The sequence below is a fragment of the Lepidochelys kempii genome, chromosome 2 (genome assembly GCF_965140285.1).
Source record: "Lepidochelys kempii isolate rLepKem1 chromosome 2, rLepKem1.hap1, whole genome shotgun sequence".
Lineage (NCBI taxonomy): Eukaryota > Metazoa > Chordata > Testudines > Cheloniidae > Lepidochelys > Lepidochelys kempii.
In genome coordinates this window covers 3,908,134-3,921,318 of record NC_136381.1, presented here as the reverse complement: position 1 = coordinate 3,921,318, position 13,185 = coordinate 3,908,134, and the positions used below count along the sequence as shown (strand labels likewise).

At 52.9% G+C, this 13,185-nt stretch overlaps 1 protein-coding gene across 2 annotated transcripts in view; it reads right to left on the bottom strand.

The window, feature by feature from the left end:
- Positions 1–5,385: 5,385 nt before the first annotated feature.
- PYCR3 (pyrroline-5-carboxylate reductase 3) overlaps positions 5,386–13,185 on the bottom strand; it is a 9,105-nt gene continuing 1,305 nt past the window's right edge. The window contains exons 3-6 of one of the 2 annotated variants that reach the window (XM_073329950.1): positions 12,604–12,783; positions 10,836–11,048; positions 10,091–10,183; positions 5,386–8,575 (exon numbers count right to left, since the gene is read on the bottom strand). In XM_073329950.1, coding sequence (XP_073186051.1) covers positions 8,393–8,575; positions 10,091–10,183; positions 10,836–11,048; positions 12,604–12,783 — 669 coding nt within the window. In that variant the 3' untranslated portion in view covers positions 5,386–8,392. Of the gene's footprint in view, positions 8,576–10,090; positions 10,184–10,835; positions 11,049–11,582; positions 11,774–12,603; positions 12,784–13,185 lie in introns of those variants that run through there. The other variant, XM_073329951.1, reaches the window with a different exon arrangement.

Sequence of the window (13,185 nt, the reverse complement as noted above, 5' to 3'; positions counted from 1 at the left end):
GTTGCAGCAGCTCGGTCCCCTCTCCTTCCTGGCAGTGCTGGCCCCTGCGGCTGCAGGGGGGTGTGGGTGCGCACAGGTATTGCCCCTTCCCGCTTGGGACACAGCAAGAGCTGTAGGGTTTGGGTGCTGCTGGATGAAATGGCAGGGGGGCGGCTGGGTCAGCCATGTGAGACTGGTTGATGGGGAGGGTGGGTCCATATGGTGGGCTAGAGCATTAGGCAGGCTGCAGAGGATGCAGTAAGGGAAAGCTGAAAGTCCATCTCAGCTGACCAGCTTCATCACCTCTTGTGAGTCAAGGCCACCCAAGAGAAGAAGAACCTATGGGCCATCTTCTTTAGGGCTGGCCTGGCCAGGCCCCTTTTCTTTCTTCCTACTCTGTTCAATGCCACTGTCACAGCCAGGGGATTTGCTGCACTGCCAGAAACATAGATTTGGGAGGCGCTGATGAGGAACCCACAAGCTTCAGCAAGTGACTGCCCTTCTCTGCCTCAGTTTCCCCATTGTAAAATGGGGATGACACTAAGCTACTTCAGCAAGGATGTGGGTGGAGCACAGAGAATGTGGGTGTGAGCAGGAAAATCAGCCAGGTAGTTTAGCCCAGAGGTGGGCAAACCAGCTCACGGACCATATCCAGCCCGGCCCCTGAGCTAGGCCCCGTCCCCTGCCCTCCTGTTCCCGCGCCCCCGCAGCCTCAGCTCACTGTGCCACCGGCACAATGCTCTGGGCGGCGGGGCTGCGAGCTCTTGCCAGGCAGCGCAGCTGCAGAGCCGTGGCCTGACCCGGTGCTTTGTGCTGCGCGGCTAGCTCCAGCCAGGCAGCACGGCTGCTTGTCCTGGTGCTGTGGGCAGCGCGAAGGTAACACCACCAGCCACCGGCGCTCCAGGTAGCGTGGTGAGGGGGCAGGGAACAGGGGAGTTCAGGGTGGTGGTCGCAGTGGGGGTGTGGATAGGGGTCAGGGAGGTCAGAGGGTGGGGAACAGGGGGGTTGGATGGGAGCAAGGGTCCTGGGGGGGCAATCAGGAAGGACGGGGGTTGGATGGGGCAGCGGGGGCAGTCAGGGAGAAGGGGGGTTGGATGGGGCAGGGGTCCTGGGGGGGGGCGGCAGTCAGGAATGAGATGGGGTGGATGGGGCAGTGGTCCCGGGGGGCCATCAGGGGGCAAAAAGCAGTGGGGATCGGATAGGGGGCCGGGCCATACCTGGCTGTTTAGGGAGGCACAGCCTCTCCTAACCAGCCTTCCATACAATTTTGGAAACCCGATGTGGCCCTCAGGCCAAAAAGTTTGCCCGCCTCTGGTTTAACCCTTCTGCACTGGAAACCAGATGATCGTAATGGGCAGGAGCTCTCTTGATTCACAGAGTCTGAGGGCCCAGTATGTCTATCAGGTCCAACCTCTTGTAGAATGCAGGCCAGAACAGGTCCCCCAGCGATTGCTGATGTTGTGGGAATGATTCTTTCCCTCTCGTGTCAGCGAGTGCTAGTGAGCCCAAAAAGTTGTGACTGAACTGCAGCATGTGTCTACACACGTCTGTGTCACGTGCAGCACGGTGAACAGCAGCAGCAGGTCCCACCAGAATTCGTGGTGAAGTTGATCAGTTTCAGGCCCTGACGCCGCCTTGGTCTCTCCTGTTCTCTGCCTGCGGCAGGCCTCAGTTTAGGCTTCCCAGGACTGAAAGGCTTTAGTCAGACCTAAGTTATTGGGGTCAATACAGGGGGAACGACATAAACATTTAATAGGGGTCAGACTTGAGGGTCCCCTCTGGCCTTAAATGCTGCAAAAGAAAGGTCCTTGGTTCAGCAAAAGGGGGCTGCTAGGAATGCGGAGAACAGATCTATTCAAACCTGGGGTGATCGTGTCACTCTTAATAATCAAACTGCTTCCCCTTAGCAGAAGGTGCTTATGGATCTCACCAGGAACCAGAGCTGTTCCCCTCCGAAAGACACTTGCCTCTGCGACATTACAAAGTCCTGGGTAGCACGTGCCATGAACCAATCCATTAGATCGGTGCCTTAAAAGGGAAATGTAAATAATCACAGCGGCTGAGTCCCCCCCGCAAACCTCAGGATTTTATGTGCTCATAAGACTATTTTTCTTTAGCTGGGTGAGTTTTCGTTCAGCCCCTGGGCTGGAATATCAATATCGAACTCATTCTAACCGCTGGCCTGCCTGCAAGCCAAGAAGGGGAATATGCAATTATATCTATTTATAACATGTGAGCCAAAGGCTGCTGCACAGCGTTTGCTTATGAAATAGAAGACTTTCTGTGCTTGCTTTGGGCTGGAGTTCCATTCACTGCCCCCCTCTCCTCCCTGCACCCTGGTGCTTTCCGATGCCTCTCACTGGAGGACATTCAGTCTAGTGCAGAACAAGAGAGGGCCTTAAAGCACCAGCTACCTCCCTGTGTCCAAGGATCTCCAGGGCAACGATAATTAGAAAGGTTTCAGAGTAGCAGCCGTGTTAGTCTGTATCCGCAAAAAGAAAAGGAGGACTTGTGGCACCTTAGAGACTAACCAATTTATTTGAGCATAAGCGTTCGTGAGCTACAGCTCACTTCATTGGATGCATTCAGTGGAAAATACAGTGAGGAGATTTATATACACAGAGAACATGGAAAAATGGGTGTTTATCATGCACACTGTAAGGAGAGTGATCACCTAAGATGAGCTATTACCAGCAGGAGAGTTGGCGGGGTGGGGTGGGGTGGAAGAAAACCTTTTGTAGTGATAATCAAGGTGGGCTATTTCCAGCAGTTAACAAGAAGTCTGAGGAGGGGTGGGGGGAAATAAGGCGAAATAGAAAAGGAGTACTTGTGGCACCTTAGAGACTAACCGATTTATTTGAGCATAAGCTTTCGTGAGCTACAGCTCACTTCATCGGATGTTGCATCCGATGAAGTGAGCTGTAGCTCACAAAAGCTTATGCTCAAATAAATCGGTTAGTCTCTAAGGTGCCACAAGTACTCCTTTTCTTTTTGCGAATACAGACTAACACGGCTGCTACTCTGAAACCTGTCATGGGGAAATAGTTTTACTTTGTGTAATGACTAAACCACTCCCAGTCTCTATTCAAGCCTAAGTTAATTGTATCCAATTTGCAAATTAATTTCAATTCAGCAGTCTCTTGTTGGAGTCTGTTTTTGAAGTCTTTTTGTTGAAGAATAGCCACTTTTAGGTCAGAAATCGAGTGACCAGAGAGATGGAAGTGTTCTCCGACTGGTTTATGAATGTTATACTTCTTGACATCTGATTTGTGTCCATTTATTCTTTTAAGTCCAGACTGTCCAGTTTGACCAATGTACATGGCAGAGGGGCATTGCTGGCACATGATGGCATATATCACATTGGTGGATGGGCAGGTCAACGAGCCTCTGATAGTGTGGCTGATGTGATTAGGCCCTATGATGGTGTCCCCTGAATAGATATGTGGGCACAGTTGGCAACGGGCTTTGTTGCAAGGATAGGTTCCTGGGTTAGTGGTTCTGTTGTGTGGTTGCTGGTGAGTATTAAATCTCCTCACTGTATTTTCCACTGAATGCATCCGATGAAGTGAGCTGTAGCTCACGAAAGCTTATGCTCAAATAAATTGGTTAGTCTCTAAGGTGCCACAAGTCCTCCTTTTCTTTTTTTGCTAATTAGAAAGGAATGCATTCTTCCTCTGACCCAGCTGAGTTTGGCCTGCAAGCTGCTCTCCAGCCCCTACTTGCTATAGAATCCACAGTTACCATTTACTGCTGATCCCCCTGATTTCATCTCAGCACTTTGCAACCAGACATCATTTCCTCCTTAATTCAGAAGCCCTCTCATTATTATTTCCAGGGCAAAAGGATTCCAGCTGAGATCAGTGCCCCATCCTGCTAGGAGTAGAGCTGGTCAGGAGTTTTGTTGGAAAATGCCAATTTTGCAGAGATGTAGTGGGCTGACGTACTTCCAGTGAACCAACAGGCAGGGTTCTGGCAAGCACCTTCCTGGTCTCCAACCCACTCATTTGGTGGACTGCAGGGCTTCCAGGGCCCCTGCCACCAAGCAGGAAAAGTGGGAGCTCCAGTTGGCCCAGGGCCCTCAGCGTTCTAGGCTACCCTTTCTGCAGCTATGGACCCAGACCTATCCCCTGGAGTCCAGTCAGCTGGCTGCTCCAGTTCATTCGGAAAGATACTGAACCAACACAGTTTGATTTTGCAGCAAAATGAAAAAAATTCAGACTGTCCTTTTCCCTGGGAAATGTCATGTTTTTGAGATTCTGTTCCAATTTGGAACAAAAACTTGTTCAAGAGGTCAAAGAATTTCTGTGCAGAACAGAAATTCAGTCTTGACCCCTGTGAGGAGCTGCACAGACACACAATGAGAAACAGTCCCTGCCCTGAAGAGCCCACAATCTAAATAGACAAGCCAGATGAAGGGTGGGAAAACGAGGCATGTTCTCCCCATTTGACAAATGGGGACTGGAACAGATTTGCCATGGATTACACAGGGAGGCTATGGCAGAGCAAAGGATTGAACCCAGATCTCTCAAGTCCCAGCCTAGCACTTCATGCACCAGCCCATCCTTCTGCCTTTCCTCAAATAGTCAGTGTGTGTTTTTAATGGGGGAGGGGGAAGCTTTTGACTTTTTCAGTTTTAAAGACGAAAAAATTAAGAACTTTCCCCAAGGGTCAGAGAAATGAATGCTGGAGACTAGAACCTAGCAACCCCAGTGATCAAGTGCCTTCCAACTAAGCTTGGCAGAATTCAAGCCTTCTGGGTTTTTTACAATTTCAACGGGACATATCAATGTTTAGTTTTTTAAGCATTTTCCCCCCCAATTTTTATTTATTTAAATTTTCACATTTGTGGGAAATCAGTGGGGGCAGGTTTCAAAGGGGGCTCAGACAATAATTATTTAATAACCGTAGATGTTGAGCTTCAAAAAGCGAGATCTGCGTAACTGTTAAAACCCAAATTATGAACACCACATGGTAAAATATACAAAGGAAATATCCATGACTCAAATTCGAATAAAATCTCGGGCAGTATTTTTTTTTAACTTTGCCTGTCTGTAAATGTTGATAATGGACAGAAACTATGTGTTTGGTGAAATTGATAATTAATTATATTTACCGATATAAATCAAACCCTTCCAAACCTCCTTATAAATACCATGATATAGGCACCTCATTAGCCTGATGCCCTCTTTAACCACACAGCAAAGACAGAAGACTATCAAATACTGCCATGCTCACGACCCTCCGAATGACAAAACTTCAGCTCCACAACCCATTCACCACTCCCCCCCTCCCCTGAAATGCAGCCAGCCAGCACTGAGCAATTGTTTCCATTCATAAGGTACAGGGTTGGGGTGTTGGCTTACACAGAAAATGACCTTTTCATAAAATAAATTTCTGCAGGAAATGTCGGTTTTCAATAAAGTTTTTATTTGATTTTTTTTCTGGGGAATCAAACAATATCCCCCAATGACCCTGTTTTTCAATGAAAACCTGAAAATCTTTTCAAAAAAATGTTAACAAAGATGAAAAACATTTCATTTCCTGACCAGCTCCAGGTGCAACCTCATGGGAGGGGGAGGATGGATCCTCATCCCCTCCCCCACCGTTCTTACTCTGGAGGTGTTGCTCTGACCCCAAAAAATCAAACTTCCTGCAATTCCCCCACTCGGTGGCCCAATCCAAAGCTCACAAAAGCCAATGGAAAGATTCCTATTGACTTCAGTGGGCTTTAGATCCTGCCCTATACTGATTCCCATCTCCTCCTGAGATGGTCCCTCCAGCCCCACAAGCACCTGTGGTGTTCTCTTCTCTGCATCCTACCTCCTGTACCCTTTATTCCTTTCCCTCACTCTGCTCATTATTTCAGCCTGAAGCCCATTCAGAGTCCTGCACAGGAGCCGCCTGCACAGGCCTGAAGGGCTGCAAACCGGGGTGGAACAGAGCCGGCTGGCTGCATGGCTGAGAGCAAGCCAACAGAGTGGGGGATGGCACATGAGATGGGAACTAGCCTTGCAGGGACATCTATTCAGGCCCCTAAATGGAGGCCCGGGCCACATCTGTGTCATTCTCCAAAGCCATATGAATATTGCATGATGCCACCTGCCACAGCACCTACCTGCCAAGGTGCATTACATAGCTGGAGTCCCAGGACCGTGGAGGGAGCAGTGGGGGGGGAAGCCGGGCAGGCAACACATTTCAGAGCCATTTGGAAAAGGGGCACACACAGCAGATCCTCCTCCCCTGGGGCGTGCGTTGTGCTAGGGGAACAGCGGACTCAGACCCCGAGGCATGCACTGAGGGGCTGGGAGCGCAGCCAGTCAGCGATTGCCGAGGGCAAACGCACTTGCTGCACAGCTGGTTTCTGTTTGCAGCTCACCACTCGGCTTAGAGCTGGCATCACCTACCCACCCCACCCCAGAGCAAACGAGGGTCACAGTCCAGGAAGGATCTTCGCTGCCCTGCTGTGGGTTCCCCTGCATTAATATGAGAGGGGCTCTTAGCTCCCTGCTGAGACCAGCTCACCAGGCAGGGGTGGGGTGGCAGGCCTCAAGACCCGGGCTGCCAGATGAGGCAGAGCACTCAGGAGATCAGAGCTCTACGCTCTGATACCTACCTGGCTTGTGTCACTTTGCCGTCCCGTGCCTTGGTTTCCCCAGCTGTAGAATAGGGACAATCATGCCACCCAGCCTTCGAGAGCCACGGAGGGAAAAGCCCTCCGTGCATTAGCCTGTGATGGCCAAAGCACACGGGGTGCATTCTCTGAGGGAGCAGGTAGGCAGGTTTCGGTGGGAGTGGAGCCGGAACACAGCCCGACAGGTACCTCTGCATGTCATCGTTAACTCTTTCACTGCTGGGCATTTTATCACACATCCAGACAAGGTACTGTTGCCAGACGGAGTGGCTGACAATAGGGCAGCGGAGCTGTTGGTCCAGGTTTGCTGGCCTGGGGAGATAAACTTTGATGCCCTACCCGACTGTCACTGCTGCCCAAAGGAGGGAGGAGATAAATTCCCTTTCCCGCTTCTAGCTGCCAGAAGACCCAGTTACCCGCCTCCCTCCCTGCTTCTGTCAATAGCAGGTTTCACCGAGCATTTAGCTGTGGGGGCTACCTGACTTCGGTTTGACAGTAAGCCAAGGACAGTGCGCAGTGACGGATTTGGCCCTGCAGCAGAGTGGAGGAGCTACTGTGCATGGAGGATTTGTGCCAACCCCCCTTACTGAAAATGCTCCAGCAGGAGGGTTAACACAACCTACAGCCATGGAACAGCTTCTTCTCCTCTTGTAGTGCATTCTGCTTTGACCAGCCCTGCCAGGACTTTGCCCACTGCTGCTTGCCCTCAGGCCAGGGGCCAGCTTGCATTGACTAGAGCAGGTGGTGATGACTTCACCATTAACCCTGTAGTTTGCAGAGGAGCCAAGAGATCAGCAGACCCTTGGAGGGCACAGTACAGCTCTATTTCACCACCTGCTGCTGGCACGCATGGCTTCCTATGCCGCATGCCAGCTGGGGCTCTCCTGGGACTGCTGGTGCAGCCACTAACAGGCAGCTGGAGCTTGAGGTCTCTCCCAGGCCCCTGCTGCTACCTATTTCCTACCCACCCACCAGTGAAAACAGTCAGGAATACAGGGAATTCCCCCCTCACCCAGGCACTGAGAGGGAGCAGGGGCTGCTGGGACCTGCACCTCCCTGCTAAAGTGGGAGGGAAGCTGCAGGCTGCATCAAGGCTCCATGAGCCAGCAGCCCAGGAAGAGCATCCTATAAACCAGCTTCTGCTCACACCGTCCCCCACCAGACCAGATATACCAGCACGTGAGACGCTGGGCGGATCGGATCGTCACCAGGGAACCAGGTGGCAGACGGGAAGGCTGCACTTTACCGGTTGGGACGGTTTCCCCAACAGCAGCGTGCAGACAGCGAGCCTGGCGCCAAGGCTGCCTTCAGAAGACAGGCACCATCTCTAAACAAAGGAGAGCAGAAGCCACGACTCAGGGACAGCAGCTCCCACGTCCTGCTGTTGTCGTTATTTATTAGGGACGCACCATCCGGAGAGAGCAGCCAATGCGTATAGAATGGATATGAATGTGAAGTTCCCATGGCTGGGGCAGGGCTGGTCAAGCCCCTCCCTTCTGACTTGCCCGTCGGGGGACTGCCAGGAACACGAGGGGGCCCTGCCTCGCATGTGGGGAAGCCGGGCCCTGTGGGGAGAGACTGGGGCTAGAGGAGATCACTGGTGACCTGGAGCTGGGAATCCCTCAGGCAGGGAGAGGCACCTAGGGAGGGAAGAATGGGATCTACATCCACTGCACAACCTGGGAAACTTCCTTCCATCAGGGGATGGAGATTCGCATGTGGGCAGCAACTCTGTGGCTCAGACAGGCCAGGCGCCCCGGAACACCCCACCCGGCTGGGGCCCTATCTCTTGCCCAGCTCGCGAGCCCGCACGGTCGCGACCTCCACAGCGTTCATGACAGTGGCCCGCAGCGCCCCCTTCTCCAGCTCGTGCAGGGCGTGGATGGTGGTGCCGCCAGGCGTGCAAACGTCGCTGCGCAGCTTGGCCGGGTGCTCCCCTGTCTCCAGGATCATCTTTGCTGCTCCCTGCAAGAGAAGGCGGGCTCAGAGGAGAGCGGGGTGGGCAGGGGGCGGTGCCTTAGCGTTCTGCAAGTGTCCCTGCCCTCTGATCTGGGAAGCTGGGGGAGGGAGACCATGCTCCATCCAAACTGCTTCCTTCCCAGGAAGAGACGCAAGCAACTTCCCCACTCTTCCGCTGGCTCACTTCCACTGGAACAGAACCCAGGTCTCCCAACCCCCAACCTGGGCACCTTGCTCTGATCGCTAGACAGCGCTGCCTCCCGTTGTTATACATGGTGTGAATGCCATTAATACAAGAGTTAAGGGGAACCAGGCCAAACTCTCTTCAGAGTAATGCAGCTAATGTACCCCATTGTAAATTGCTGACCTGCTTCCTTACACTGATAGACTGACCTCTGTCAGTCTATTTAGCTTAATGAAGAGCAAGTTAAGGAGTGACTTGATCACAGTCTAGAAGTACCTACATGGGGAAAGAATATTTGATAATGGGCTCATCTGTCCATCAGAGGAAAGTCTAACACCATCCTATGGCTGGAAGTTAAAGCTAGACAAATTCAGACTAGAAATAAAGTCATATTTTTTTTTAACAATTAAGGTAACTGGCCATTGGAACAATTTACCAAGGGTCTTGGTGGATTCTCCATCACTGGCAGTTTTTAAATCCAGATGGGCTGTGTTTCTAACAGCTCTGTACTAGGAATTATCTGGGGGCAGGTCTCTGGCCTGTGTTAAACACAAGGTCAGGCTAGATAATGGTCCCTTCTGGCCTTGGAGCATATGATGCCTACAAGAAATTGGCCAGCTGGTAATGCACAGATTAAGGGGCAGCTGGCCCCAGGTGCCCTCTTCCCCAGTCTGTGCATGACACCAATCCTACCTCTTTGCTGTATCCTGCTCCCATGGTTTCGGTTTCTCTGACTGGAAGGACTTTGGGGGCAGTTACTGACTCTTCCTAGGTCTGTCCGGTGCAGCTGCAGCCACCTCCTCCCTCTGGTGGCCATGCTAGGACAGCCGAAGAGGCTTTGCTTCTTCCAGTTCAGCCCCATCGCGTCCTGGATGAGTCCCCAGGAATCTTTTGCACTGACTGCAACTGGTGGAACTCAGGATTCTCAACCAGCAAGGCCCCTACGGGTCCCAGAGGAGCCCTAACACACTTGGCTGATCACAGCACAGCTCAAATGGCAGAGTCCGTCAGAGAAGCTAAGGAGGTAGGAACCAAGGTGCGACAAGACAGCAACAGTTAAGGAATTACTGGAAAGGCAAATGGAGCCACAAGGCACAAGGGTGATACAGGAGTTTTCCCTAAGACTGAGGGCTTTTTCTGGGCACTTGCCGTATGGGCAGTAGCAGAGGGTGCTGCAGGCTGCATTGGGGAACCCAGGACTGGAATAGATGGGGGAACTGCAGGTCAGAAGAAAGGTGCATTGGGGACTGGTGGAGGGGGCAGGTCTGGAATACGGGACAATTAAGGGGTGGGTTAAGCAGGGGAATCTGAAGACTGAGAGAAAAGTCCAAACTTACCAGCAGTGTCTGGGCTGCAATTTTATTAGCCAAGGCACTGGGCATGCCCATCTTCACAGCACCTTCCGCCAGGGCTTCAGCAAACAAGTAAACCTGGAGCAGGGAAAGGCGACATTCAGGGAACAGCTAGATCATACTGCTGTTGCTTTCGGAGGATGGGACATGGAGGCAACCTAATACAGGAGCCAGCCTGGCAGTGCTGAGCCAGCAGACCCTTCCAAAAGCTGCTGGCCACCATCCGGATCCTGGCAGAAATCAGACGCCCATGAAGGGCGATAAGCAAGTTACAGGCAAGGGACTAAGGTCTCCAACTGGTCTCCATTAGACCACTGATTCCCAAGTCTTTATGGGCAACAGCACCAGTTACTAGACTAAGCTCAGCTGTAGCAGCCCTGGACCCCCGTGTGCTGTCTAACCCACTAGGGGGCACAGGCTGCCCCACTCTAAGATCACATGGTTTAGAGGCAGCCGAGGGTCTATCATGGGCATGAGCACACACTGCTCAGCAGGAGATGGGGGAGGGCACCAGGGATTCGTCGTTCAGGGAGAAAGGGGAGCCCAGGGTGCCCACTGGAGAAGCCTCAAGCGTCAGGACTGATAACCCAGAGCACTGTATTCAGCTGCAGAAAGGCCAGGGTGGAGGGAACAACCCTGCCCTGGCAGGGCTGGCAGAGGATTAACCGGGAAATACCTGGGGCTGGAGGGCAGCATTAAGAAACGCTGGCCCCAGCGCAAGGGCACTTACGTAGGCTACCCCGCTGCCACTCACGCCCGTGTGGATATCGATGTAGGACTCGGGCGTTTCTTCACACAGCCCGCAGGTGGACAGCAGGCTCTTCAGCAGGGCGGCCTCCTGCTCCCCAGCACAGCTCCCCCGGGCAAACACCACTGCCCCCTCCTGCACCATGCAGGGCAGGTTGGGCATGACACGCAGCACCTTGGTCCCAGCAGGGAGAAGCTGCAGGGAGAGACGGTCGTGACAATAAACCAGGAGAACACTGCTGCTGATGGGGACAGGTGCTGGGAGACAGCCCAGTGGTCCCCACGCAGGGCGTAGTATGTGCCTTAGGTCACAGGGGACATGAGCCTGGCAGGGTTAACCCAGCCCTTCCAGTGTGGGAAACCCACCAGGCAGCTCAGGAACTCATCATGATTGCCAGGGAAAGCCAGGACTGAGATCGCCGAGGGGCTGCAGGTCAGGATTGAGGGGCAGCAGCAAAGGGGTGTGTGTGTCTGTGTGGTCCAGGACTGGGATAACAGGGGGGCTGCAGGTCAGGATAGAGGGGCACAGGGGATAATACTCAGTTTGTGGCAATCATTTTACATCGTACAGGGAGGAGTGGAGGTGGGTGGGGAAAAAACCATTGACAGCAACTTAGGAAGGAGGGTTTGCTCAGCCCGGGGGGGGGGGGGCGGGGTCTGTGTGTCAGCTGATTGATGACAAGGAACACAGAGCCACCAGGGATTACGCTTGCTGGCTAGCGCATCTCACCAAGCAGGCTGGCGTATGCCTGTGCTGAGCTCCAGGGCTTTGGCTCCTCTTCTGAAATTGGCACAAACTGATCTGCTTGCTGGCAACCAGGACATGGCAGCCTGGCAGGGCTGGATTAAGGCATAGGCATGACAATCCCATGATTCCAGGAGCTGGGGCCCAGGACATGGGCCTATCTCACATTTTCAGCTTTCACTTAAAAAAAATAAAAGTCTCTAGCTCTCTTGACTGCAAAGGGAAGCTTGAAAACATTACCTGGGCATATCAGGTACAGGGATGGCTGCCTGAGTCTGCAGCGAGCCTGGGACAATAGCTCTGAGAGGTGTGCACTGCCCCATACACCTCGATGGACCGGATTACACCTGGAAGTAGCAAGCACCGCCCTTCCAAGAACAATAGTCCATGCGTGGCAGAAGGGGAAGAGGAGAGCAGGCCAGGTGAAAATACTGGGACCCCCCTTGCTACACCCCCCTGCCTCTCTGGGATGGAGAGGGTAGGTATCCCTAAGGGATGGATGCCCCCTGCAACTCCCTCCCTTGCCCCCACACACATTCTGGCCCTGGCTGTATACACACCAGACTCACTGGAGAGCTGCATGGATTTGGAGCGCTCTTTACCTACAGGTTTCAGAGGAGCAGCCGTGTTAGTCTGTATCCGCAAAAAGAAAAGGAGTACTTGTGGCACCTTAGAGACTAACCAATTTATTTGAGCATAAGCTTTCATGAGCTACTGCTCACTTCATCAAATGCATACAGGGGATGCTTTTCCACTGAATGCATCCGATGAAGTGAGCCGTAGCTCATGAAAGCTTATGCTCAAATAAATTGGTTAGTCTCTAAGGTGCCACAAGTCCTCCTTTTCTCTTTACCTACAGGCATTTTCCCTCTTATCCAGGCCATTGTATAAAAGCAAATATAAACCCTTCACACGCGTAAGTGCATGCCCCGGACACTCACCCAGCCAGCTGCCTCACAGTTTAATGGGGGGTGGGAGGGGGCAAGAGGGACCGTCAGACACTCACCTGTTGCAGGGCCTGAAGAGTGACTCCAGCGGCCACCGACACGATAATGTGGTCCCGGGTAATGGCAGGAGAAATCTCCTGCAGGACTCCAGGAAGCAGGTGAGGCTTGGTGGCTAGGAAGACCAGGGTACAGTGCTGCAGCACCTCACTGTTGCAGTGTGTCGTCCTGCAGCCCAAATCCTGCCACCCAAGGAGATGGGGCACCGTTAAAGGCCTGGAGAGGGCCGGCCGGCAGAGCGGGACAGGCTGGAATTCACCAGTCCAACGGCAGCACTCAGCACCCGCCTGCTCTTAACACGGTTTGTGACACTGAAACTCAGCCCTGTGCGGGGGGGAAGGGCCATTTGAGGATCATTTCATCCACTACTGGTGTGCACTTTAAACTGCAAGGCTGGGGTCCTGGGCTGAGCATTGACTCAAAGGAAAAGCCCCCCCCCAGCTAATTCACCAGCCCCATTTCCCAGGGCACCTGGGTGTTCTTCGCAGGAATTTAGTAGCTTGCAGGATCTGATGGGATCACAACACAGTGGCATCAAGCACCGCTACTGCGTTTGCCTCCCATTGCCAGACATCAAGACACTA